Genomic DNA, 24,461 nt, shown 5'->3' with positions numbered 1-24,461 from the left:
ATGATGACGTTCTTCCTACAGACTTTTCTTCTAGCTTGCTTTGTAGCTACTATACAGACCAAGATCTATGGGCGCTGTGAGTTGGCTCATGTGTTGAAGAAGAATGGGATGGATGGATATGAAGGTTACAGCCTAGCCAGTTGTGAGTGCAGTTCCTCACTGAATAAAATATTGCTCAAGTACTGAAAGTTGGACTAATGGCCTACCCTAAATATGCCCAACTAGTTTTTATTAAGCAGTATTGCCTGTTTTTTTTCTCCATAAGAAGGTACTGCTTTATTTGCTCTGGAACTTGCTCCAGCTTGTTTCTTCTTAGATCTCTCTCCACAAGTTCACATGATTAATGCCTCTGTTTTCCTGGATCTGAATAGTGGTACTTGAAGCTAACAGGTACCCATTTCTGATTATGCTCATCAACCAGATGAGGAAGTTGCAAATTGGTTTTAGCCAGATCTGACCGCTCGCTAGGCTAGGCTAGGCTAGGCTAGGCTAGACTAGACTAGACTAGACTAGACTAGACTAGACTAGACTAGACTAGACTAGACTAGACTAGACTAGAATAGACTAGAATAGAATAGAATAAGATCTTTGAGGTCTTCTAGTCCAACCCTCTGCTCAGGCAGGAAACCCTATACCATTTCTGAAAATTTTTGTCCACTGTCTGGACAAAAGTTGGAGCATTCACAACTTCTGGAGGCAAGTTGTTCTACTGATTAATTGTTCTGTCAAGAAAACCTTAGAAGCTCACCAGTACAAAAGGCCCTCAAATGAATGGGTATTGTTTACAAATTCCATTGAGTAGGCATCCAGCTCATTCAGTAACATTAATGCCAGAATTAATTTTTTAATTAAAGACTAATATATATTTATTTGTCAAGAACATATTAGGTAATAAGTATAAACATGGACTGGGTACATAAAATAGATACAAATAGAGGAAACTTTAGGACAGGGACAGAGCTGTGGAAGACAAGAAACAAACAATGTGTGATCGTTCCTAAATAATTTTACTGTTATTATTATTATTGGTAGAATTTGTTACCTTTCCAGTAGATCTCATCTTTCTTCTGAGTTCTTTAAATAGTGCACATAGAGGAGAGAGTAGCCCTCAAGTTGTCTTCACAAACAACAACTGTGTGAGATGATGAGACTGAGCAGTAACTGGCCCAAGGTCACCTAATGAGCTGCATACTTGAGTTGAGGTTCAACTTTGGGCTCCCTGGTCCCAGTCAGAGGGAGTATTCAGCAGGTTCTGACCAGTTCTGGAGAACCGGTAGCGGAAATTATTTCGGAGAATCAGTAAATACCACCTCTGACTGCCCCCCCCGCCACCCCCATCTATTCTCTACTTCCTGAGTCCCAGTTGATGGGGAGGAAATGGGGATTTTGCAGTAACCTTCCCCTGGACTGGGGAGGGAATGAAGATTTTACAGTATCCTTCCCCTGCCATGCTCACCAAGCCACGCCCATCAAGCCATGCCACACCCACCAAGCCACGCCCACAGAAACCGGTAGTAAAAATTTTTGAATCCCACCACTGGTCCCAGTCCAAGACCTTAACATTTATACATACTGACTGTCATTTGCATCTATAACGATCCACTGTTTTGCTCTATAATGTGTCTACAAGTGACACCTCAGTAGAATACCTGGCTCAGAACAATTGTTAAACTCTCTTCCCAATGTCCTTTATGCCTAAAGAACCTATCCTTAGTGGGGCTCCTCCAACTAACTTGAGCTCTTTCCTTACCTACAGTTGCACTCACGTTTGAAAAAAATCAAAGGGAGTTGGATTGGAACTCTAGATAAGATGTAACATGATTTTCAGTGCCAAGTTTGAAAGGAAAGGGAATTGTTTCTAAGTAAATGGTAAGCACTGCAAAATTGGGCAGACTTTCTACCAGTGCTCAGCAATTCTGCTTTGGATGGGGTCAGGCAATGGATTTCAAACCCCAAAAATGTTTTCCCCCTTTTGTAAACCAGTTTGTTGCCCGTTTTGCCATTTCCATAGCTCATTAGCAAGATATTAGTTCCAATTACCTGTTCATGGAGAGTCTGTTGATCTTGCTTTCCATATAACCCTTTGATATTACTCCTCTCTGCTCTTTGTTTTTAAATAACACACACCTACAGTCTTTTCAAAAGAGGGAAGAGCTGCTTGTCTCAAAATGTCTAGTGGGAAGATTAAAAACAAATTTAGAGTCAACGTTGAAAGGAGGGTTTTCTTAAAAGCTTTTTTCACAAAAGCACTTTGGCATCACCATGCAAGGTAGGGATAATGGAGACTGAAGTCCCATGAATATAGAGGACCACAAGTCATAGAATACTTGTAGAATATTGGGATGAAAATAGTTGAACATTCTGCAGACATATGTTTCATATCTAGGCCTCTAGGCTGGATCTTGCCTCTTGGTTACATTTTGGAATATTGAGAAAGTCAGAATGAGTGGAAGGTTGTAAAATGAACTCGTGAGGAACCTCTCTGATTTCTCTTCTTTGTAGGGATCTGCATGGCATTTTATGAAACTGGCTTTGACACCAACACCATTGATCGGCACAAAGGTGGCACCAAAGACTATGGCATCTTCCATATCAACAGTGGTTTATGGTGTAAAGAAAACAATGCCTTATCAAAGGCCATTTGTGACGTAGCTTGCTCAGGTCAGTTTCCATCCCTCCCCACACACAAGGTGGATTTGTGCCCTAGAAAAAATAAAACAACAACAACAACAACAAAAAAGGAAGATGGGGTGGACTTTTTAGCAATGTTCTGGAAAGTGAATAATCTTGAATAGGATGTTAATGGTTAAATGGCAACTTTTCAAATCAAAATAAGAATAGTAAACATCTTAATATATTGACATACCTCAAGTTACTAAGAACCATTATTAAGAGCCATGGTTAGAATGCAGTACAGCAGGCTACTTCTGCTGCCTGCCTGCTGCTTGCAATTTGGCAGTTCGAATCTTACCAGGCTCAAGGTTGACTCAGGCTTCCATCTTCTGAAGTTGGTAAAATGAGGACCCAGATTGTTGGGGCAATATGCTGACTCTGTAAAACCACTTAGAGAGTGCTGTAAAGCACTGTGAAGCAATGTATAAGCCTAAGTGTAATTGCTACTATGTACATTATGAATGCATTTTTATATTGTAATGTTGGAAACCATTACAGCCAATGATAATGAGCTTGTGCAAAATTCAAGTTTAGATTTAAATTTAGATTCAGAATGCCAGTAAGGAGACCTGAATCCTTGGCAAAAAGAATCCTACCAAGTATGGTTGCTTGCATCTCCTCTCCCCGAGATAAAGTTCATGATAAATCTTTTTTTTTTTTACCCAAATATAGCAAGCAGGCAAACTATTGTTTGCTTTCTTTCCTTAATTTTTCTGTACATCACCATATATAATGGTAATTCCTCTGACACCACCACCCCCAATCAAAACAATTGTACCACTCAAGAAGTATTGAAACATCGCCACCTGCTGGCTATTTAAATTACAGATCGGTGTTGGTGTGTGTGTCAAATATTTAATTGAGAAAAAGGTAACTAAATGCTCTCTAGGTTTTCTTTCTTTCTTTTTTAGATCATCATTCTCTTCAGCCCATTCTAGCATGTTTAATGGGAAGGGACTATTGGAACTCTCTAGAATGTATCAGTTGGCCTTCACCTGCTTTGTATTTGGTGGCGCTGTCAGGCATACGAATCACTTCAGAGATGTTGCTGTAATGTGTTTAGGAAGGATAACCATAAATAATCTCTAAAATTAACCATAAATAATAATCAAATCTCTAGAAAGTTGCTTCTAGGTTCCTTCTTTGCCCTGTATAAGCTGAGATACAGATTCAGAGTAATTAGGTTGACTAACTGGGGTTTCTAACTTCAAACTGCAGGTGAATTCTCCCCATTCAAAACAAATGTTCCTTTAATGTAGTACATAAAATTGTTAAAATGTCTTGGCTGGATTTAAACAGCCCAGCTTTGATGCTGCAAAAGTAGTTAGGCTTGGAAGTCCAGCCTAGAACTAGTCCACTGGCTTTCTAAATATGGAGAATTATATGTCCTTTTCATTTGGGAGATCACTTACAGAGGCAGTCTGACTTCTGAAGTTCTGTTCCTCAACTTTACCTCATAATGATCTATGCACAGTGGTGGAATTCAGCCAGTTCGCACCTATTCGGGAGAACTGGTTGTTAACTTTCTAAGCAGTTCGGAGAACCGGTTGTTAGAAGAAATCTTTTGTTTTTTTGTTTTTTTCCACTTTACAAGGCTAATCCTGTAAGGAAGGCAGGAAGGAAACATTCTGGTGTTGTTTTTAGCCTAATCTTTATTGCCCTGCTTACAGAAACTGTCTCTCTGGCAGAGATGGGTTTCAGCAGGTTCTGACCAGTTCTGGAGAACTGGTAGTGGAAATTTTTAGTAGTTTGGAGAACTGGTAGTAAAAATTCTGACTGGCCCCGCCCCCATCTATTCTCTGCCTCCTAAGACCCAGCTGATCGGGAGGGGATTTTGCAGTAACCTTCCCCTGGAATGGGGTGGGAATGGAGATTTTACAGTATCCTTCTCCTGCCACGCCCACCAAGCCATGCCCACCAAGCCACACCCACCACTGCTCTCTGGTTAACCCTTATTACATTGTAACAGCTAAGGCGAAGCACCCATCGATGTGAGTGATATTGAGTTGGCCACGCCCACACAGTCACATGACCACCGAGCCATACCTACCCAGCTGGTCATTAGGGCAGAGAACCGGTTGTTAAATTATTTGAATCCCACCACTCTCTATGCATGTATACAGATTGCCTCTCTGGGCATGAAAACCTGAATTGAACATTTCCAGTTTCACTGACCTGCTCAGGAATTGTAGAAACATGTACGGATAGCTAGGCTTGTACTTATGGAGAAAAGCATAAATTAAAATTTGGGGACTAAGAGGAAGCAGTGCTGTTTAATTGGACTTATAATTATGTCTCATATAAATTTGTTTCATTTCAATAGATGGCTTCCTCTTCCAATTGGGAAGTTCTAGCTCTCATAAGTTTGAGCATCCCAAGGAGTATAAGGAATTCATTTTTATTACTAGTCTTTTAGTTCATCTGCTGGCAAAAACAGTTATTGGTCATTAATGATAAGGAGACTCCAACTGATAAGCTGGAGCGGTTGGGTTTCCAATCTAAAATACAAAGTTTTAGATGTCTGCTAGGTTATTTGTTGGTTTATTTATTTATCAAATTTATTTGCCCATCTTGTGGTTCAGGCAAAAAGATTGACAGGCATATTGCAACCTAGATATGCACCTACCTGTCTAATTCAAATGACCAAACCAGACCACCGAGCCTCAAAAGAAATGCTTTCATTATTCCTTATCCTGAAGCTGCCTTGACAATCAATCTCCTTCTAGACACAATTCAGACTGCTGATTATGATTTATAGAGTCTTGCATAAGACTGGATTATTTGAAACCCCTGCGAATTCAAAGCTATAGGAGAGGCTGTCCTCTCGGGGGTCATCACCATCAGAAGCACATTTAGAAAAAGGAAAGATCTTCACCAAGGTTGCTGCTAGGATCATACCTCTGCCAGAAGAGATCACATTCAAGCCCTGGTGCTGGGAACTTTGATGGGGTGGACAGAATATCTGGTGTATGTCGGAACTGATGGTGAACTGAGTTGTTGATTGGCCTCCTGTGTGAGATTTTGGGAAGCGGGACCAGGATAAAATCCTTGTCACTCTTCCTTCCACTCCTATGGAATCATTTTCCTCTGGAGATCTGGAGTATGCCTTCCCTAATAGACTTTGGGAAGGCAGCAAACGGTTTTGCCAAGCCTTTCATATTTAATGCTATTGACTGAGATTGTTGAGCTTTTTATGGTGTAAATAAAGTTTGACTAGAGCTAGATTATTTTATAAACCCACCAGGAGTCTCCATGGAAACAGCATTTTTTAAAGTCCGGAAATAAATAAGTACAGGTAGTCCTTGACTTATAACCACAATTGAGCCCAAAATGCTGAACAGGACAGATGTTAAGTGAATTTTGCCCCGTTTTGCGACCATTCTTGCCACAGTTGTTAAGTGAATCACTGCAGTTGTTAGTAATATGGTTGTTAAGTGAATCTGATTTCCCCGTTGAAGGTTGCAAAGATGATCACATGACCCTGGGACATTGCCACCATCATAAATATGAACCAGTTGCCAAGCATTTTAATTTTGATCACATGACCATGGAGATGCTGCGACGGTCATCAGAGTGAAAAATGGTCATAAATCACTTTTTTTCAGTGCCGTTGTAACTTTGAATAGTCACTAAATGAACTGTTGTAAGTCGAGGACTACCTGTAGTCTTTTCTCTGCCTCAAAGGGCTTCTTCCAGCTTTCTGTCTGCTGCCTTTGTTCACACATTTCTATTATCTTCCTCTGTTGTTTGTGTTCTTTCTCTCCCTCTTAAGATTTGCTGAATCCTGATCTTGAAGATGACATCAACTGTGCCAAAATGATTGTGAAAGAGTCTACTGGCATGGCTGCCTGGTAGGAGAACAAATGGCTGCTTCTGTCTAATGATAAGTAGACCCCTCTCTGTGATTTTTGTAGACTGGGACAATCTCACTTAGCTCACAGATGGGCAATCTGGTATTGCCTGAATGCCTTAGATCAGTTTTTTTTTTTTAAGAAAAAAAAAACTGGGTTCATGGATGGGGATCTCTTTTAGACTACTTCCCTAATAAGCTTTGTTCTAGGTCAGGGCCGGCAACCTTAAACACTCAAAAGAGTCCTAACTAGAAGCCCTAAATTCAATTCTGGAGCCGACTGGAAGTCTGGTTCCCCCACCATAGAGTCTCCTCCTAGCGCAGCGTCCTTTTTCCTCTACCTGTCCTAATCGAAAGCCCTATCAATTGTGGAGCCAACTAGCGAAAGGAAGCTGCAGCAGAGGGCTGAAAGAGCCACATGCGGCTCCAGAGCCGCAGGTTGCTAACCCCTGTTCTAGGTTGTGGGTTGTACCCCAAATACTGAAGAACATCTGGCTGTCTATCTCAACCTCATTATCTACATGTGATTTAGCCCAATATGTCCTTTGGAACTATGTTTTCATATAGAATTGCTGGTTTCTGCCCTGTCCTTCTCTTGTCCTTTATGGCTAATATTAAACTGGTACAGGGGTATGTGGGAGCTCAACTGGTTTGAAACTCATTGAATTTGGTACTCAATGCATTTTGATGTGAAAAATTTGTCCTGGTACTCATTGTTTGTTTGGTACTCAACGCACAAACTAGAATTTGTTGGTGTCGGTTGCTTTGTGACTCTATATATTATTCCCTATGGGGAAAAAATGTTTGGTACTCATCATTTTTGGTACTCATTATCTCTCCTGGAACCAATTAACAATGAATACTGAGGTACACTGTAACTTTTTTTCACTTGCATTTTGTATGTGAAGCTGTTGTTGCCAAAATGACAAAAAATTCCCATATAATAGAGAAATGTGATAGAGACTATGGGTGGATGTCCATTACGAATTGCTTTAAAAGGAAGGAAAAATCTGTGGGTACAGATTGCCTAGCAATTCCCTCTCCCAACTCTTTTAAATAACTTGAGCTTCATTATTCCTTTTTATGAAATACAGTTGAACTTTGTAATTTGTGTGTGTTCTTAATCTCAACCCTAACTTTTAACAATTGCAGATAATACAATTGTGGATAAGAAAACCTTGGGAAAAATGTACTTTATGCATAAGCAAATACATGTCTGCAATTTTTCATATTCATAACATTAAAAAACCCACTCCAAATGTCATCTTCAAGGAGAATCACATGACCCAAACTATAAATATATGAAACTCTTTACTATGAATTGCAAAATCTAATCTCTTATTTTCTCATTGCTGATATGTAAAACTGCAACTAACGGAATGAGAACAATGAGGGCTATACTAAAGATATAGAAATCCTACCTCTTTTGTGCCTATTTCCTCAAGTTTTCAAATAATTTATATTTTAGTATTAGGTAAGTATTTCTGCTGTAATCTATCTGGATTTTCAGCAAAAAGAACAGCTGATTTCCCACATCTGGGCTGGCATGTGGCATCTACTTCAGAGGGATTCTAAAGAAACAAATATTTTTCACAGCAAAATAGCTAAAAAAACAGTTTTTAGTTGCTGGGAGAGGCAATTATATTCAGGCTGATAGAGATATGGGAGCCTAAGTAAGAAGGAAAAAAAGTTAAAAAACACAATTATAATGTCCAAAGAGTGTGCTATGTGTGAAGTTTCCGAAAGATGCCCTAATTAATTCATGAGCCATGAGTTGCTTATGGCAACTTGAAAGCTTTGCAAGTTGACACTATGTCTACGTACACATAAATGTTACTTTATTGCTTAACATGATGGCCTAGTTTACACAAGTCACTAAAATTGTGGTGGATCACTGCAATATGCTGAACCACAACAGCAACTCCATTTTAATTTAGTCTACAGAATTGTTTGAACCCAGCCAGCAAATTCCAAAGACGCAAACACTTAATCTTATAGACTCATTTATGAAACGTATCCATATGCATGATTAAGTTATGCGCAAGAGTTTCAGAGAAGTGAAATGAAATAAGGCTGCAAAAACCTATCAGAATAAAATGACAAATTAAATATTTTAAAATCCAGCCCACCAATAAGATTGCTACTGAAAATGGCTATCTGAAGCCACTAACAGGATTCAAAAACCCATCTAATAAAATTGCTTTCATCAGCATACAGAAAGCCAGTAGTAAAGGGTGGGGGGAGGATGAACCTACCACTGGGAGAAAAGCATTGGCATTTTTTATTGATACTGTGCTTTTGTACCAAAATACTACATGTGCATATGCACTTTATTACCTGATTCCTTTTCTCTTAATACAGGCAACAGTGGAAAAAGCACTGTGAAAACCAAGATATGAAAAGGTGGATAAAAGGATGTAAAGTTTGAAAATGGAGCTTGTTGCAGTCTGTTTCACCTCTCATGTATCAAAGAATTTTTTTTTAAAAAAAACACCTCATCTTCTTTGTTCTTTCATTGGTTCGTTCAGTAGGTTTCCACTTACTGTCAGAAAATGTTCATAATACATTCTTTTGCTTTGTCCCCTTGCTAACTGCCCCAAAGTTTGGGGCAGCAGATTCTAGAGTGAAGCTCCTTCTGTGAGATGGACAGTGTGATGGAGAGATGTCTAACGAAGAGCTCTGTGCAACATCATTGGTATTTAGGATGTAAGAATGAAGTTCATAGTGTAACTGCAGGAGATGTAGGAAGATGCAGAAGAAAGCCACAGTTTGATTTACCCATGGCTCTGTATTTGGAGGCCACAATTGCTACCATGTTGCTTTGTTTAAGTGCAATTTCAGTGTTTTGACATTAACATACTCAAGGCCAGTGCGAAGAATGTGATGCCAGACACACACACACACACACACACACACACACACACACACACACACAGGGGTGGGCTTCAAAAATTTTACCATGGGGTTCTCTGCCCGGTTGTTGGCCTCCTGCACCACAGTTTGCCCTCCCTGGGCCCCGGATGCTTTCCTTGAGCCTCTAGTAGGGCGAAAACAGCCTCCCTAGGCTCCGGAGGCTCTCTGGAAGCCAGAAACGGGCCAGAATTTCTGGCAGGCCTGTTTTTCACCCTTCCCGAGCCTCTGCATGTACCCTGCACTTACCTGCATCCAAAACGGGCCACGTGGGAACTCCTGGGAGGGGTGGGGTAGGCGGGGCCAGCCAGGAATGGGATTTTGGGGTTCTTCGAACTGCACAGAATCATAGCTAGAGGTTGTCCCAAACCCCTGCAAACCCCCAGCAGCCCACCCCTGCACATGCACACGCACGCACACATGCACACACACACACTACATACATACTAAGGAAGAGCAACATGGCAGGCAAAAAAAATGGTCATTGTGAGTGGGTTGAGAGCAAAATTTGGAAACGGGGTGATGGGGGAAACATGGATAAACAAAAAAATTATGGAAAGGATGGAGTCTCCTGCTCTCATCACACTTAACCAAATGAGAGACAATGCTACTGAAAACACAGAGAACGCAACATGGACATCTTCATACAACAATAACTTATTAAGTTATTCCTTTGTTTCCATAAAGGGGGCGAGGAGGGGGTAACGAAAAAAAAGAGCATTTTGACATTTTTACTCAAATCATGAGACTTAACAACTTGCATTCAACATAAGGATGCATGTACATAACTTTTAAGGGGGGATGTTCAGTTAGTAGTAATCTTGGCTAATGGGGATAGGGCAGTGGCGGGTTTTACTTCCTTTGCTACCGGTTTGCTCTCACGTGCATGCTCGCTTTGCTTGCGCATGTGCCACTTCTGCGCATGAGCAGAAGCTTCTGCACATTGCGCAGAGCGTATTTGATGATGCCAGGGTGGGTGGGTGGAGCCTTACGCCACCGCTACTACCGGTTTGGGCGAACCGGTAGCAACCCACCACTGGGATGGGGCTTAGCAAGTAATGTAAATTCAGCTCAACCGATTTATTTATGATGAAATGGCTTGTGCCAACTCATAACATATTTAAATGCGATCCCCATGTAAGTGTAAGCTTCACCAGAGACCGGTCTTTCCACATGGAAGCTGCATGAATTCTAGGCAACACTGAATTCAAGGGGAAGCAACTACTGACCAAGCCCCATTCGAATCACAAGAGACTGCCCAACTTCCTTCCATGCTCATCCTAAATCAGGGGTCAGCAACCTGCGGCTCTGGAGCCACATGTGGCTCTTTGGGCCCTCTGCTGTGGCTCCCTGTCGGATGATCCCACCACTGGCTGGCCTCGCCCTCCCCTCCCAGTCACTCCTCGCCTGGCCTGTAAGGGTGACAGCGGGGGATGGAGAAGCGGCCGGGACAGAGGGAGAGAGATACAGAGAGAGGGAGAGAGAGAAAGAGACATAGAGAGATACGGAGAGAGAGGGGAGAGAGAGATAGGTCAAAAGGATTTTGTGGTTCCTAGTGTTTTTTAACTAGTTCTCTGCCCTAATGACCGACTGGGTAGGCGTGGCTAGGGGGGGTTCATGTGACTGGTGGAAGTGAGTGACATCAAGTTGGCCACACCCACCCAGGTTTTGTGGCTTCCGGTATTTTCTTTTCTGTGGGAAATGGGTCCAAATGGCTCTTTGAGTGCTTAAGGTTGCAGACCCCTGTCCTAAATAAATAAATAATCAGAGAGCAATGAGAAGTGAATATATTTTTACTGAGGGTGAAGCCAAAGCATGGAGCCCCTAGGGCACACTTTGCAGAGAGCTAAAGGGGAAAGAGAAGTGGCAGCAGGGGAAGAAGGGAGGTGTTGAGGTGAAACTGTTCACTTCTGCATGCACTGTTCCAGGCTGCGTTCAATCTTGGCCCCCGAAGATTCATGACTCACAGAGCACTGAATAGGAGTGACAGAGTTAAAGAAATGGCGCGATACATTCAGGATGCTGGAGGTGGTGTAAGTGCCATCATCATTTGAGGTCACTTGTCCAGAGGTCACTCCCTCAGTTATCTCCTTCCCAGCTGCATTCCACTTGATCTCTAGTAAGCCTGGGTAGAAGTCTTCAACTATGCATAAGGCATGGACATCGGAAGAGCCCGGTTTCTGGGAAACATCAGACAATATGATGACCGATGATGGTACTTTTGCCGATTGTCCTGGGGAAAACAAGAATAATCGAGTCTTGCCATTCTCCCAAACTGTCATTATATTGTTCTTTCGGAACCATACTCCTACAATGTAGAGTCAACCTTGCTTTTTGGAGATCTGGCCTAAAATTCTGCTGGATTGGCTGATTACCCTGTTTGCCCCAAAATAAGACAACCCCTGATAATAAGCCCAATCGGGTTTTTGAGTGTGTGGCAATAAGGCCAAGCGTTTATTTTAGGGTTCAAAAAAAATATAAGACAGGGTCTTATTTTCAGGGAAACATGGTAGCTGCAACAGCACTCACTCAACACTGAGATCTATAAAGATGTCGCTTGTGGAGTGTGAAGTCTGGCATTTAGAGACAGCAACTGATTTCTTTGCCATCCTGTTCCTCCATTACAAAAAATATATAAAAAGTACTCTAAGCCAGGGGTCTCCAACCTTGGCAACTTTAAGCCTGGAGGACTTCAACTCCCAGAATTCCCCAGCCAGCAAAGCTGGCAAAGCAAAGCTGGCTGGGGAATTCTGGGAGTTGAAGTCCTCCAGGCTTAAAGTTGCCAAGGTTGGAGACCCCTGTTCTAAGCCTTTCTATTACAGAACTCACTGCTAAAGCTTAGCGACACAGAATAGGCATTTCAGACACAAGACAGTTGAAATGGTCAAGCTATGCCTACAGCTAGTCCTCAATTTACAACAGTTCATTTAGTGACCGTTCAAAGCTACAAGGGCACTGAAAAAAGTGACTCATGACCATTTTTCCACACTTACGACTGTTGTAGCATCCCCATGGCCATATGATCAAAATTCAGATGCTGGGCAACGGATTCATATTTATGACGGCTGCAGTGTCCCGCGGTCACCTGAACCCCTTTTGGGGGATATATATGTTGTGGGAACAGAACCGTTGTGCAAATACAGTCTAAGTAAATTCTACTTCGCCCAATCACCACTAAATGATAACAAGCCACTTTTTTGACCCATTGCCTGGAGAATTTTTAATACTAAGGGTAAGCACAAATGGTAGCCATTGGCAGCATTTGGCCATTGCTTTCTTGCAGCCAATCTGTTGCATAAATAGGAACTGAATCACACTCAAATGCATGAGCCTGATTCGCTTTGAACATTTTCTGTGCAGTGAAGGAAGCAATTCTGGACCAGAGCTAGGTTTTAGAGACTACTGTTTCAGGGAAGTCACCTCCTTTTGGTTGGCCAGAGAATTGTCAATGGCCCAGGCTTTATTGGCTGCTACTGTTTCTTTTGCTATGAAAATGAGATTTTCATAGGCATTTTTCAAAGGGCATTATCTTCAGTAAATTGCCATGGTTCTCTCTTGTTAAAAAATAAATAAATAAAATAAAGGATAACAAGCAATAGCAACATTAACGTTGCTGCCATCTAGTGGCCCCTTGTAAATAGAGCTTTCCGTAGGCTGGCAGCCTTCACTTATTTGGTTCAGCTGCTTGTTGAGTTCTCAGGAGGCTTAGCCAATGGCTGCTGTTCTCACAATAAGACCACCAAACCCCATTTGTTATTCATTAAACCCCCAAAAGGTTGGGGGTTACTCATTTGTTACCCCCAACCTTTTGGGCACCAGGGACCCATTCTGTGGAGAGAGGTTTTTCCGTGAACTGGAGGGAGTGTGATTTCATGTTCTGCTTGCATCCCTTGGATGGGGCTTCGCTTATTTGCACGGACCAATTTCTGGCATGCCACGGACCGGTGCCAGTTCATGGACTGGGGGTTGGGGACCCTTGCACTAAAGCCTCAGGGCAGCCCAGATTTTCATAACATTTAAAATACAAGAGACTATCCTCATCTTTGGCAGAAGCAAAACATTCAATTCTTTTGCTCCAGGATTGAGACTGCTTCAGAGTGTACAGCTCAAGGGAGTATCTCATCACTATTTTCCTGTTCAGATATTCTAGCAGCATTTATTCCCTCCCTCCCTCCCTTGCAAAGACACAGAGAAAGAAAGTGCCTTTGCTTTACTTCCATCTGTTATGCGGGACTCCTGCTCACCTCCTGTGATGCTGAGCCGTGTTCCACTCCCTGAAACGGCTATCTGGAAATAATTTCCCTCTGCTAGACAGAAGTAGGTGGCACTTTCATCTGTTTGCACCTTTTGGATCTGCAAGATGTAGGCATTGGTGTTGGCATCCCGAATGGGCACAAAACGTGCATCAAATGAAGAGGATCTATCTATCTGCCCATTGTTGCCATCCTTCAGGATGAAGGCTGGGCTTTTGCTTGGCTTTTGCTGGAACCAGAAGACATGGTAGTCCTGGATCTTGCCACTTTGCAGAGGGCATTGCAGGACAGCAGTAGAGCCCTCGGCATATGAGGCCTGAGGTGGCTGGATAGGCACAGGTTGCAAGGCTCCACCTGAAGAAGGAAGAAGAGGAGCAGAGATTTATCTTGTAACGAGAGCTGAAAATCAGAAACACCTTGATTCGTTTTTCTTTGGAAAGAATCTGCTCACCCCTGCGTGCTGAGATCTGTATGGGGATCCCTTTCCAGAGAAGGAAAATTGGTTGTGCCCATTAAACAAAAGCATTTTTATCTGGTTTTGCAACACACTCAATTAAATTAGTTCAAGACAGAGCATCTCTAATTTGCACAATATCCTAAACTTGGTTTGTTTTAACTTTGGCTACTTAGTTGTCCAAATCTTGACCAATGGATTAGCTCAGGGTTCAGTATACTCTGCAACACCACTGACATCCTCTCGTTCTCCCTGAAACAGGGAATTCATAGCCATATTGGGCGGTGGTGGTGTAGTGGTTAGGATGCAATATTGCAGGCTAACTCTATATTCCCACTGTCAGTAGTTCAATCCTGATCGGGTTCAAGAGTGACTCGGCCTTCCATCCTTCCAAGGTTGGTAAAATAAAGACCCAGATTGTTGGGGACAATATGCTGACTCTGTGTAAACCACTTAGAGAGGGCTGTAAAGCACTATGAAGAGGTAGATAATCTAAGTGTTATTGCTAGTGCTAAGTGATATGTTAAGTATGTTCTATTTCTGCAGCTTTTTTATCATGGCCCAAAAGCTCTCGAATTTTTTTTCCAGAAACCTATCCATCTGCCAAAGTGAACAAAGCTCATGTTTTTGAAAGGGACTTTCAAGATTCACAAGTGTGGTTTCATAGATATTCTGTTTTAAATAGTATTACATAGCCTTTTAATTAGTAGTAATGTGAGGCTGTGCCTTTGGGGGGGGGAAGAACAATATATTTTGCTACTTTGCAAGCTACGTTAAGATGACCAAAGGAAAGAGAAATACATTGCAATAATATTGTTAAAACAACCTTCCATTGTAAAACTGGAGGGGAATGTTGTTTAGAACATTATGTAGCATCTTGCTTTTCAACAATGACAGCCATCCTTTCAGCCATTCACAGAAGCACAGGACAGTTGGTTGACTTGCATACTAAATTTAAACCTTAAACCTAGTTAGACAGAGGATTTGGTGAGAATTTGTCCCAAGCATAGTCTCAGTGTCAGCACTTCAAGCTGCATTTACTCTAGTGCTGACATAAGAAGGAGGAGCGGAGGCCGCCAGTCAACATTGTTTGGCTGACGGCATCCGGAGGAGCCCCTCTCTATGAGAGCGTACCAGCCGGTGGGAGGCTACTAGTGGCAGCAGGTGGTCCTGTAGATAACCAGGTCTTAAGCCATGGAGTGCTCTAAAGGTGGTAACCAAGACCTTGAAGCGCACACGGAAGACCATCGGGAGCCAGTGCAGCTCGCGCAGGAGAGGTGTTACATGGGAATGCCATGTCGCTCCCATAACCACCCGCGCGGCCGCACTCTGCGCCAGTTGGAGCCTCTGGGTGCTCCTCAAGGGGAGCCCCTTGAGGAGGGGAGAGAGCGTTGCAGTAGTCCAGGTGGGAAGTGATGAGGGCACGAGTGACTGTGTGTAAGGAGTCCCAATCCAGAAAGGGATGCAACTGTCAAATCAGGCGAACCTGATGAAAAATCCTCCTGGTCATGGCCGTCAAGTGCTCTTCTAAAGACAGCCGTGAATCCAGGAGGACGCCCAAATTGCGAGCCCTCTCCGTGGGGGCCAGCGATTCGCCCCCAATAGTCAGTGATGGCACCAACTGACTATATCGGGTCGTCGGAAACCACAGCCACTTGGTCTTGGATGGGTTGAGCCTGAGTCTGTTTCTCCCCATCCAGATCCACACGGCCTCCAGGCACCGGGACATCACTTCAAGGGCATCGTTGGGGTGGTCCAGGGTGGAGATGTACAGCTGAGTAACATCAGCGTACTGATGATACTTCATCCCGAAACCACGGATGATCTCGCCCAGCGGCTTTACATAAATGTTGAACAGAAGGGGCGAGAGGACCAACCCTTGTGGCACCCCACATATGAGGCGCCTCGGCGTCGACCTCTGCCACCCTGCCAACACAGACTGTAACCAGTCAGAGAGAAAGGAGGAAAACCACCGCAACACAGTGCCCCCCACCCCTAACTCTTCCAACCGGTGCAGCGTGATACCATGGTCGATGGTATCAAAAGCCGTTGAGAGATCTAATAGGACCAGGACAGAGGAACAACCTCTGTCTCGAGCCCTCCAGAGATCATCAACCAACGCAACCAATGCCGTTTCTGTGCTGTACCCAGGCCTGAAGCCCGACTGGAATGGCTCCAGATACACCGTTTCATCCAGGTGCTGGGGGAGCTGTCGCGCAACCACACTCTCAACAACCTTTGCCACAAAGCGAAGGTTGGAGACCGGACGATAATTAGACAACACTGCTGGGTCCAGGGAAGGCTTCTTGAGGAGAGGCCTCACCACTGCCTCTTTCAAGGCGGCGGGGAAGTCACCCTCACTCAGTGAAGCATTTATAATCCCCTGGGGCCAGCCTCGCATCACCTCCCGAGAAGCCAGCACTAACCAGGAGGGACACGGGTCCAACAAACATGTGGTTGCGTTCAGTCTACCCAGAATCCTGTCCACGTCATCAGGAGTCACAGGATCAAACTCATCCTAGATAACATTCTCAGGACCTGCCTCAGTCATCCCCCCTGAAACTACCCAGTCGGAGTCCAGACCTTCCCGAATCTGAGTGATTTTGTCATGCAGATACTGTACAAAGTCCTCGGCTCTACTCTCCAAGGGGTCCTCCTCACAATTCTATGAGTGTATCATAAATGGTAACATCATATGTTTATCAGCTTTTACCCAATCACATTGACACATTTAAACAGATCATAACTTCAATACCCCACAGCTCCATTTCAGTATTTGTGTATTCAACGGATGGTCTGATAACTGAACTAAAAAATATACCTGCTAGGAAAATTTCCATGCTGCTAGTTCAGTATTGGTTAAAGAATGGCCAGATCCTTGCTAGCTAATCTTGGTTGAATAAAAATAGTCTAATTATAGGAACTAATTAGCAGATAGATGGGAGACAAGGGGAAAATTCAGAGCTGTAAGCTAGACTCTAAGAAGTCAAGCACAACTTGAAAGAGGTTTTAATGATTGGAAAGATGGAAGCAGAACAGTGTTTTCTGTTCTAGTTTAGTTTATTTTTTTTTAAAAAAATCAGTGAGAAGGAAAACAATTTACAGCGCATCTCAAAACTGGCATTTGGCTATGTATAACAAAGAGGAGAGAGCTCGGAATCCTTAGCCTTATTTCTAATATGCACCACTGCACAAACTTTGCAGATGTTTCAAAGTGGAGATCTCTTGATCTTAGAAAGAAATGTAGTATCTCGGAGGCCACCAGAAAGGAGAGAGAAGGAATCCAGTGTTAATTTTCCTTTCTTTTCAGTTTTAAGAAGAGGAGAGAAGCTGACATATTCTATGGCTCTTGAGGTGTTGTCCCACAGACCATCAGATGGCACTTTGAGCATTATTTGCTCACGGTACCAATGTGACAATAATTGCTTCTATCTACTTGTTATTGAAATTCCTGCTTATTCCATGCTTCTGAAAAAACTGGATCTATCTATCTATCTATCTATCTATCTATCTATCTATCTATCTATCCATCCATCCATCCCCCACCCACCCATAAAGAGAAAGACGTATTTATTTTATGTTTCCCAGTTTCCCAGATGTGCATCACTATTCATTATCTCTGCTATGTTCATTAAGTGTATTGTATTCCCATGAAAGACTAGAGATGTCTAGATTTTACCAGCCCCTCATGCTTACTCTTACACAATTGAGAGAGTTCAGAGATATTTCACGAGAAGAGTACTCCACTCCTCTGTTTGCAATAGAATACCTTATGCCAGACTTGAAATTTTGGGCTTAGACAACTTAGAACTACGTCGCCTTCAGTTTGACCTAAGCGTAGTATGTAAAATTATCTGCTACAATGTTCTACCTGTCAATGACTACTTCAGCTTCAACCACAACAATACAGGAGCACACAATAGATACAAACTTAAAGTAAACCGCTCCAAACCCGATTGCAGAAAATATGATTTAAGCAACAGAGAGGTAATGCCTGGAATGCACTATCTGACTCTGTGATTTCTTTCCCCCACCCCATAACTTTAACCTTAGACTGTCTGCTGTTGACCTCAACCCATTCCTAAGAGGTCTGTAAGGGGTGTGCATAAGAGCATCAGCGTGCCTACCGTCCCTGTCCTACTCTCCCCATTTATTCGTACTCATTTCATGTATTCTTAATCATGTTTATACTTTTATCTGTTATCTTGTATATGCTTGACAAAATAAATAAATAAATAAATAAATAAATAAATAAATAAATACGTACATACATACATACTTGGTCCCCTTTAGTTGGCACATGTACTCACCCTGGATGGAGAGAGCCAATGAGAGGCACAGCAAGAACTTAGAGCTCATCTTTCTCTGCTCAGGGTTGAGGCTCTGGAGTGAAGCCAATTTTCAGATCTTCACCGTAGAGAACAGTGTAGCACACATGGTATTTTATGGGTCTCAAACTCATTTGCAAGCATTTGCTTACAAAACCGGCTTCTTTCCTGACTTTCAGGCAATATAGCTTAGTGATGAGTTTTAAGGCAATAGAGCATAAAGCTGATTATAAGTGTACTGGGGGATTTCCATGGGGGATTTCTTCAACATTTGAATGTATGCATGTTCTGTTTCTTCCAGTGAATTGGGATAATCCGAAGTGATCGTAACAATTTGTTTTATTCCGTTAAAAAAAAAAATCTTTGTATCCAGGCAGAAAAGAGCAAACATTCACAAATAAATCCTTCATCTAAAGCAGATTTCCAGACTACAAGAAGAACAACAAAAAAAGGTTGCTGCTCCTAATTGTTAGATCCTTAATGATAAAAAAAGTCTTAGAAATTTTGTTAGAGTAGTATTCCACCTAATTAATTATTCTCCATCCATTCTTACAATCTTTTGAGGATGACTTAGCTGGTCTCTAATGGAACTGTTGAACTAGCCTTGCCACCTTTTAGCATTCCTTTAAAGTGTCCTTTAGCATTTATCTTGTTATGCAGGAATCTGTATAACTACAGAGAATAATTATTTTCCCAGTATGGTTTAGATCCTAAATACTGAATGTTCTGATCATTTTCTTAAAAGTGCCAGCTGATTTAAAAGTAGCCTTTAAGTTTGATTTCTAACACGCATTAAGATTTGGGAGGTTCTATAAGCAGTAAATAATTTAAAATTTAAATTTAAAATTTAATAGTTAATGTTTAATTTAATAAATTAATATTAAATATTTAATTTAATAAATGTAAAGTTTATTTAAAATTTAATAAACAATTAATAATTAACATTTAATTTAATAAATTTAATTTAAAAGGACCCTTTATTATTGAGATTTCTACCTCAGTTCAGTCTGACAACTCTGAGCAGTATATAGAATCTAATCCGTAAAGAAAAATAGTCTACAAATACACAAAAAATTGGCAACTGACAAAACATGCCTAAATATTTGTTAAATTCCTTTTCTTCACAACACTCTTCTCTCAAAAGATGGGAAAAACATTCTTATAGTTTACCATGCCACTCTTCAGTCCCTGAAAGTTATATAAAAATAAATAAATTTAACCACTTTTCAAAATGTTTGGGGAATAGAGCCAACTCCACTCCAGGGACACATTTCTTAAAGGAAGGGTGTCCTAACAGAGACTTCTTATTTCCAGGGTCCTTCCTCCTATCAAGGGATATTCATACTGGAGTAAAAATGGGCAAAATGTCTGGCATGGTGCCACAATTGAAGTCCCACCTCTTTCCTATGCATGTGCATATAGACGGGCATGGCTTGGAATGTGATGCGGTGTCAGCTATCTAGCAGATTGTGTTCCCTGTTTGCAGAGGTTGTGCTATCATATTTCTCAGTGAGTGAGAAATTGTAATGGTGTGTGGGGATGACCTTGGGAGACAAGAGGAAGAGCCCCATCTTAGACGACTGTCATGCAAATGGTATCTCAGGGCAGAGAAGGAAAAGAAGTGTACAAAGCATCTCAGAAAGGACCCTGCCTCCCCCACCCAGTTCTCTGGAAAGTAAAATCAAGGGAGGGGGCAAGTGCAGTACTTGTAGACTGGCAAGATCCTGTTACTGTATATTTGCAGTGAAGGCAGTGATGGAATTCAGCCGGTTCTCTCCGGATCGCGCTGAAGGGATGTAATAATAATAGAATAGGTAGAATTAGTGGGACATAATATTAAATATTAAATAACTTTATTGTCATTGTACATGTATATACAGTATACCCATACTATGAAATAATAGTAGAGTCAGTAGAATTGGTTTGACTTGCTGTTTTGCTTTCGTAAGAATTAGAATGGCCTCTGCCATTTGCTTCTACCAGTGATCTCACCTCTATGTTATCTTGTTTTTCTGTACCATTCTGTGCCTGGTGGATATCTCAAGAAGCAGGGTTACTAGGCACTCAGCCCCCTGTTCCTTGCTGCACAGCCGATGCAGAGCATGGGCCAGGGGGCCAGAATTGGGTACTAAACTGATGTCTCTGATGGTATAAAAGGACGCCATACCTTCCCCAAGGAGTGGCTATTCCTCACATGCATTATATCTGTATGTTCTGTGTTGAGTATTGAATGGCAGATTCAAACGAGCCAATCAATGAAAGAGACCCGGGAGTGGGAAACTTAAGCAAGCATCAGTGGCTGAAGCCGCGGACAGCTCCAGGCTATAAAAGGGGCTGCCGTGGCTGGGATTGCCATTGCAGTTTATGGAATTAAATAAAGTATTTGTTGCTAGCAGAGTGTCCAGTCCTTCTTTGCACCCTATACTTAACACTGGCGACGAAGGTGGGATCCTGAAGGACGACAATGAATGCAACAATGCATCTCCACAAGCAATCATCAGCCACCTAGATCAACGACTACAGACACCGGTCAGATCATTGGCTAACAAGGATGTCTTCAATCAGCCCACCCGCACCATTCAACCCGGCTGGAGAAGATTGGGAATCGTACATGGAAAGGTTCTACAAGGTGCTGGTACAGTACAATGGGACATTACTGATTAGACTAACGTGCGATGCGTCCCCATTTGGCATCGGAGCAGTATTAAGTCACTGCATGCCGGATGGCAAAGAAGCCCCCATAGCCTTCTGTTCTCAAACTTTGTCCAAGCCGGAAAGAAACTACAGCCAGTTAGACAAGGAAGCATTGGCTGCAGTAGCTGGCATTAAGCGTTTCCACAAATATTTGTACTGGCGGAGATTCAAACTCATCACCGACCACAAGCCGCTGTTGGGGATTATCGTGGGAGACAAACCTACACCCCCCCCCCATTCTGTCACCATGAATGCTCCGGTGGATAGAGTTCCTGGCGGCTTACGACTACTAGCTGTTTTACAAACTAGGGAAGACCATCTCCCACGTCGACGCACTCAGCCAATGCCCCTTGCTGGAAAACGTGAAAGACCCTGCACCCGCTGCATACATGCTATTAGTTGAAACTATGGAGAACGTGCAAGTCTCGGGAGACATCGCAAAAGCCACAGCGAAAGATAGAACGCTGGCACGCGTTTTAAATTGGATCTGGAAGGGATGGCCGGACACAAACCTAGACACAGAATTCCAACCTTTCAAAATAAGACAGACAGAACTCTCAGGGCCTAGGGGGTGCATGTTGTGGGGAGACAGGGTAATCATCCCCGAAACATTATGACAGGACATTTTACATACATTACACGAGGGCCACCCGGAGATCATAAAAATGAAAGCACTGGCTAGGAGCTACATGTGGTGGCCAGGGACGGACAAAGAGATAGAAACCTGGGTGGCGACCTGCAACCCATGCCAAGAAACCCGACCAGCCCCCCACGCAGCTCCCACACACGACTGGGAGAACCCAGGAGCACCCTGGTCCCAAATACACATAGACTTTGCGGGCCCATGCCAAGGGAACACGTTCCTCATCATCGTGGACGCATATTCAAAATGGTTGGAAGTCAGTCTGATGCCATCAACGACAGTAGAGGCAGTCATCCGAGTCCTCAGGGGGCTGTTTGCAACTCACGGGTTGCCCGACCTAATAGTCTCGGACAACAGGCCCCAGTTCACGGCAAATGTTTTTGAAATGTTTCTTGCCAATCAAGGAATCCAGCATGCCCTGTCAGCGCCAGGAAAACCTTCGACTAACGGTTTGACTGAACGAATGGTGAGAACAACTAAAGAAACATTGACCAGACTAGGGCTGGGGGACATACAAGCCAAAATTGACAAACTCTTGAGCATCCAACACATCACACTGAGCGCCACGACACACCGAAGCCCAGCCGAACTATTAATGGGGAGGAAGCTGAGGTCCACATTGGACAGACTACACCCACAGTTCAGTATAGAAAAACCAGCCGACTCAACAAGTAGAACCAGAGAGTTCCAGGTGGGGGACAAGGTTTACGCAAAGAACTTCAGCGGAAACCCCCTATGGATACCAGCGGAGATCACACAGATCACGGGTCCACTATCGTACAGACTCCAGACAGCAGACGGCAGACAGAGGAAAAGACATGTGGACCAATTAAGGGGACGACTAACCAGGAGAGAGCCTGATCCGGAGGAAAGGAACCTTGAACACAGAGAGAAAAGACCTGCAGACGGAAATACCAATACACCAATACAGGAACATACAGAACAAGTCTCGGGAAGCCGGGAAATAACAGCGAACACTTATCTGAGAGTCAGGAGGAGGATCCAAGTAACCGGAGCAGCAGTCCATTCCAGCCCGGGGAGGAAGGAGTTAACATCTGAAAGGAGAAGACCATGCCAGCCGCCGAGTTTGAGAGAGTTCCTGGGGCAAGACCAGGAGAGCCGCGGAACTCGACCTCACACTCGGAGAACGCTGAACGGGCTGATCTGCGCAGGTCCAGTCGCGCCCCGAGACAGCCCGCCTCCTTGCGAGACTATGTACCCTAACAGCTACAGGATTGGACAACGCCAATCTAGAGGGGAGGAGTGTTGAGTATTGAATGGCAGATTCAAACGAGCCAATCAATGAAAGAGACACGGGAGTGGGAAACTTAAGCAAGCGTCAGTGGCTGAAGCCGCGGACAGCTCCAGGCTATAAAAGGGGCTGCTGCGGCTGGGATTGCCATTGCAGTTTACGGAGTTAAATAAAGTATTTGTTGCTAGCAGAGTGTCCAGTCCTTCTTTGCGCTCTATACTTAACATTCTGGATATAGTCCCACCCAGTATTTTGTTTTTGGCCATAAATAAAATCTGCTTCTTTTTGCAAGCCTCATCTTGAGTCTCTCTCTTTGGCTTTCTGGTGACTCAAGTACATTTTGGGACCTTACAGTGCGAACTGGTAGCGGCGATTGCAGGAGGCTCCGCCCACCCGCCCATACATAATGCGCCACTTCTGTGCATGCGCAGAAGGCTGTGCACATGTGCTTTTAACAAACCAGTAGGGAAGGTAAGTGAATCCCACCTATGAGTGAAGGTAATGTTAGCACTCATGATTTGTACTTCCTGTTTGGATATGTCTTGCCTTGCTGACAGGAAGGGACTGGCATTTATTTGGCAGGCAGATTCTACCTGGAATAGACCCTTCTGTACTTGGGAGGAGCAGTCTATGTTTTTCCTCTGTGTATGATTTCTATTAGAGGTAAATACAACAAAAGCAAATCCCTCTTTAGTCTCTTGCCTTCATTTAGGCATCTCAAATAATTTAAACAAGGAATATCCATTTTTCAGACTTGCAAAATCTTTGCTGATGTTTTCATTATGTTGTTATTATGACCACCAACCAGTTATAAAAATATACCTTTTGGTGCCTTGTTGCTGATAGAATTTTAACAATTGTATCATTTATTGGTTGAACATTATAACTGTCTGAAGTTTTTAAATGAACCTTTTACTGTTTGATTTCATTAAAGTTTATACAGAACTATTCTTTGTAATATACATGTGGAAGATCTAAATAATATTGTAAATCAATGGCTATTAAAGTCATGATATATTTGTGCTTTAATACGCTCTGAAACTAAGAAGATGACTGTGCATTACTGAAAAAGATCTTGTGTTGAAACCATTTATTATTCTGATAAATGAGCTTAGACGTTTTCCACAGATGTCTATTAAATTACATACCGTCAAGCAATGGAATTTGCCTTTTAAAAAATTTTCAATGCGGACTATGCCTCTGTTAATCTGTTTCAGTGGCCTATAATTTCAGAAAGTAGGGAAATCATTTTGTTGTTGCCATGGTAGAAACTGGAGTCAGAAATCCTTCCATATTATTCAGAGACCTTTCAGTAAATCTTGATATATTTTTGGTCTGTCTACCTTCTTCTGAATCATTTATCTCCATTTTACCTTTTGTTCAGGAGATAGTAACATCAGAGCA

The 24,461-nt window shown here is 42.7% G+C and overlaps 2 protein-coding genes across 2 annotated transcripts; one reads left to right on the top strand and one right to left on the bottom strand.

The window, feature by feature from the left end:
- Positions 1-8,951, top strand: LOC139310863 (lysozyme C-1-like). Its single transcript, XM_070935096.1, has 4 exons — positions 1-142; positions 2,503-2,661; positions 6,446-6,524; positions 8,885-8,951. The coding sequence occupies exons 1-4, from the start codon at positions 1-3 to the stop codon at positions 8,949-8,951; spliced, it is 447 nt and encodes a 148-aa protein (XP_070791197.1).
- A 2,376-nt stretch (positions 8,952-11,327) lies between these two features.
- On the bottom strand, positions 11,328-18,499 carry LOC139310860 (immunoglobulin lambda-1 light chain-like). Its single transcript, XM_070935093.1, has 3 exons — positions 18,451-18,499; positions 13,678-14,040; positions 11,328-11,666 (listed from the first exon to the last, which is right to left on the bottom strand). Exons 1-3 carry the CDS (start codon positions 18,497-18,499, stop codon positions 11,338-11,340), a joined length of 741 nt encoding a protein of 246 aa, XP_070791194.1. The 3' UTR covers positions 11,328-11,337.
- Between the last annotated feature and the right edge of the window lie 5,962 nt (positions 18,500-24,461).

This window comes from Pituophis catenifer, unplaced genomic scaffold (assembly GCF_029215685.1).
Source record: "Pituophis catenifer annectens isolate HBS135680 unplaced genomic scaffold, rPitCat1.0.hap2 SCAF_2, whole genome shotgun sequence".
In the NCBI taxonomy this organism is placed as follows: Eukaryota; Metazoa; Chordata; class Lepidosauria; order Squamata; family Colubridae; genus Pituophis; species Pituophis catenifer.
Note: the sequence above shows the minus strand (reverse complement) of the source record. Positions and strands in the feature narration are given on the sequence as shown.

Bases quoted from the DNA above. Each gene is read 5' to 3' on its own strand.
- LOC139310863 (XM_070935096.1), top strand. From the start codon at position 1: ATGATGACGTTCTTCCTACAGACTTTTCTTCTAGCTTGCTTTGTAGCT. The intron at 143-2,502 runs GTGAGTGCAGTT...TCTTCTTTGTAG, and splicing joins AGGTTACAGCCTAGCCAGTT to GGATCTGCATGGCATTTTAT. The intron at 2,662-6,445 runs GTCAGTTTCCAT...CTCCCTCTTAAG, and splicing joins TTGTGACGTAGCTTGCTCAG to ATTTGCTGAATCCTGATCTT.
- LOC139310860 (XM_070935093.1), bottom strand. From the start codon at position 18,499: ATGAGCTCTAAGTTCTTGCTGTGCCTCTCATTGGCTCTCTCCATCCAG. The intron at 14,041-18,450 runs GTGAGTACATGT...TTCCTTCTTCAG, and splicing joins ATTGGCTCTCTCCATCCAGG to GTGGAGCCTTGCAACCTGTG. The intron at 11,667-13,677 runs GTGAGCAGGAGT...TGTTTTCCCCAG, and splicing joins ACGGCTCAGCATCACAGGAG to GACAATCGGCAAAAGTACCA.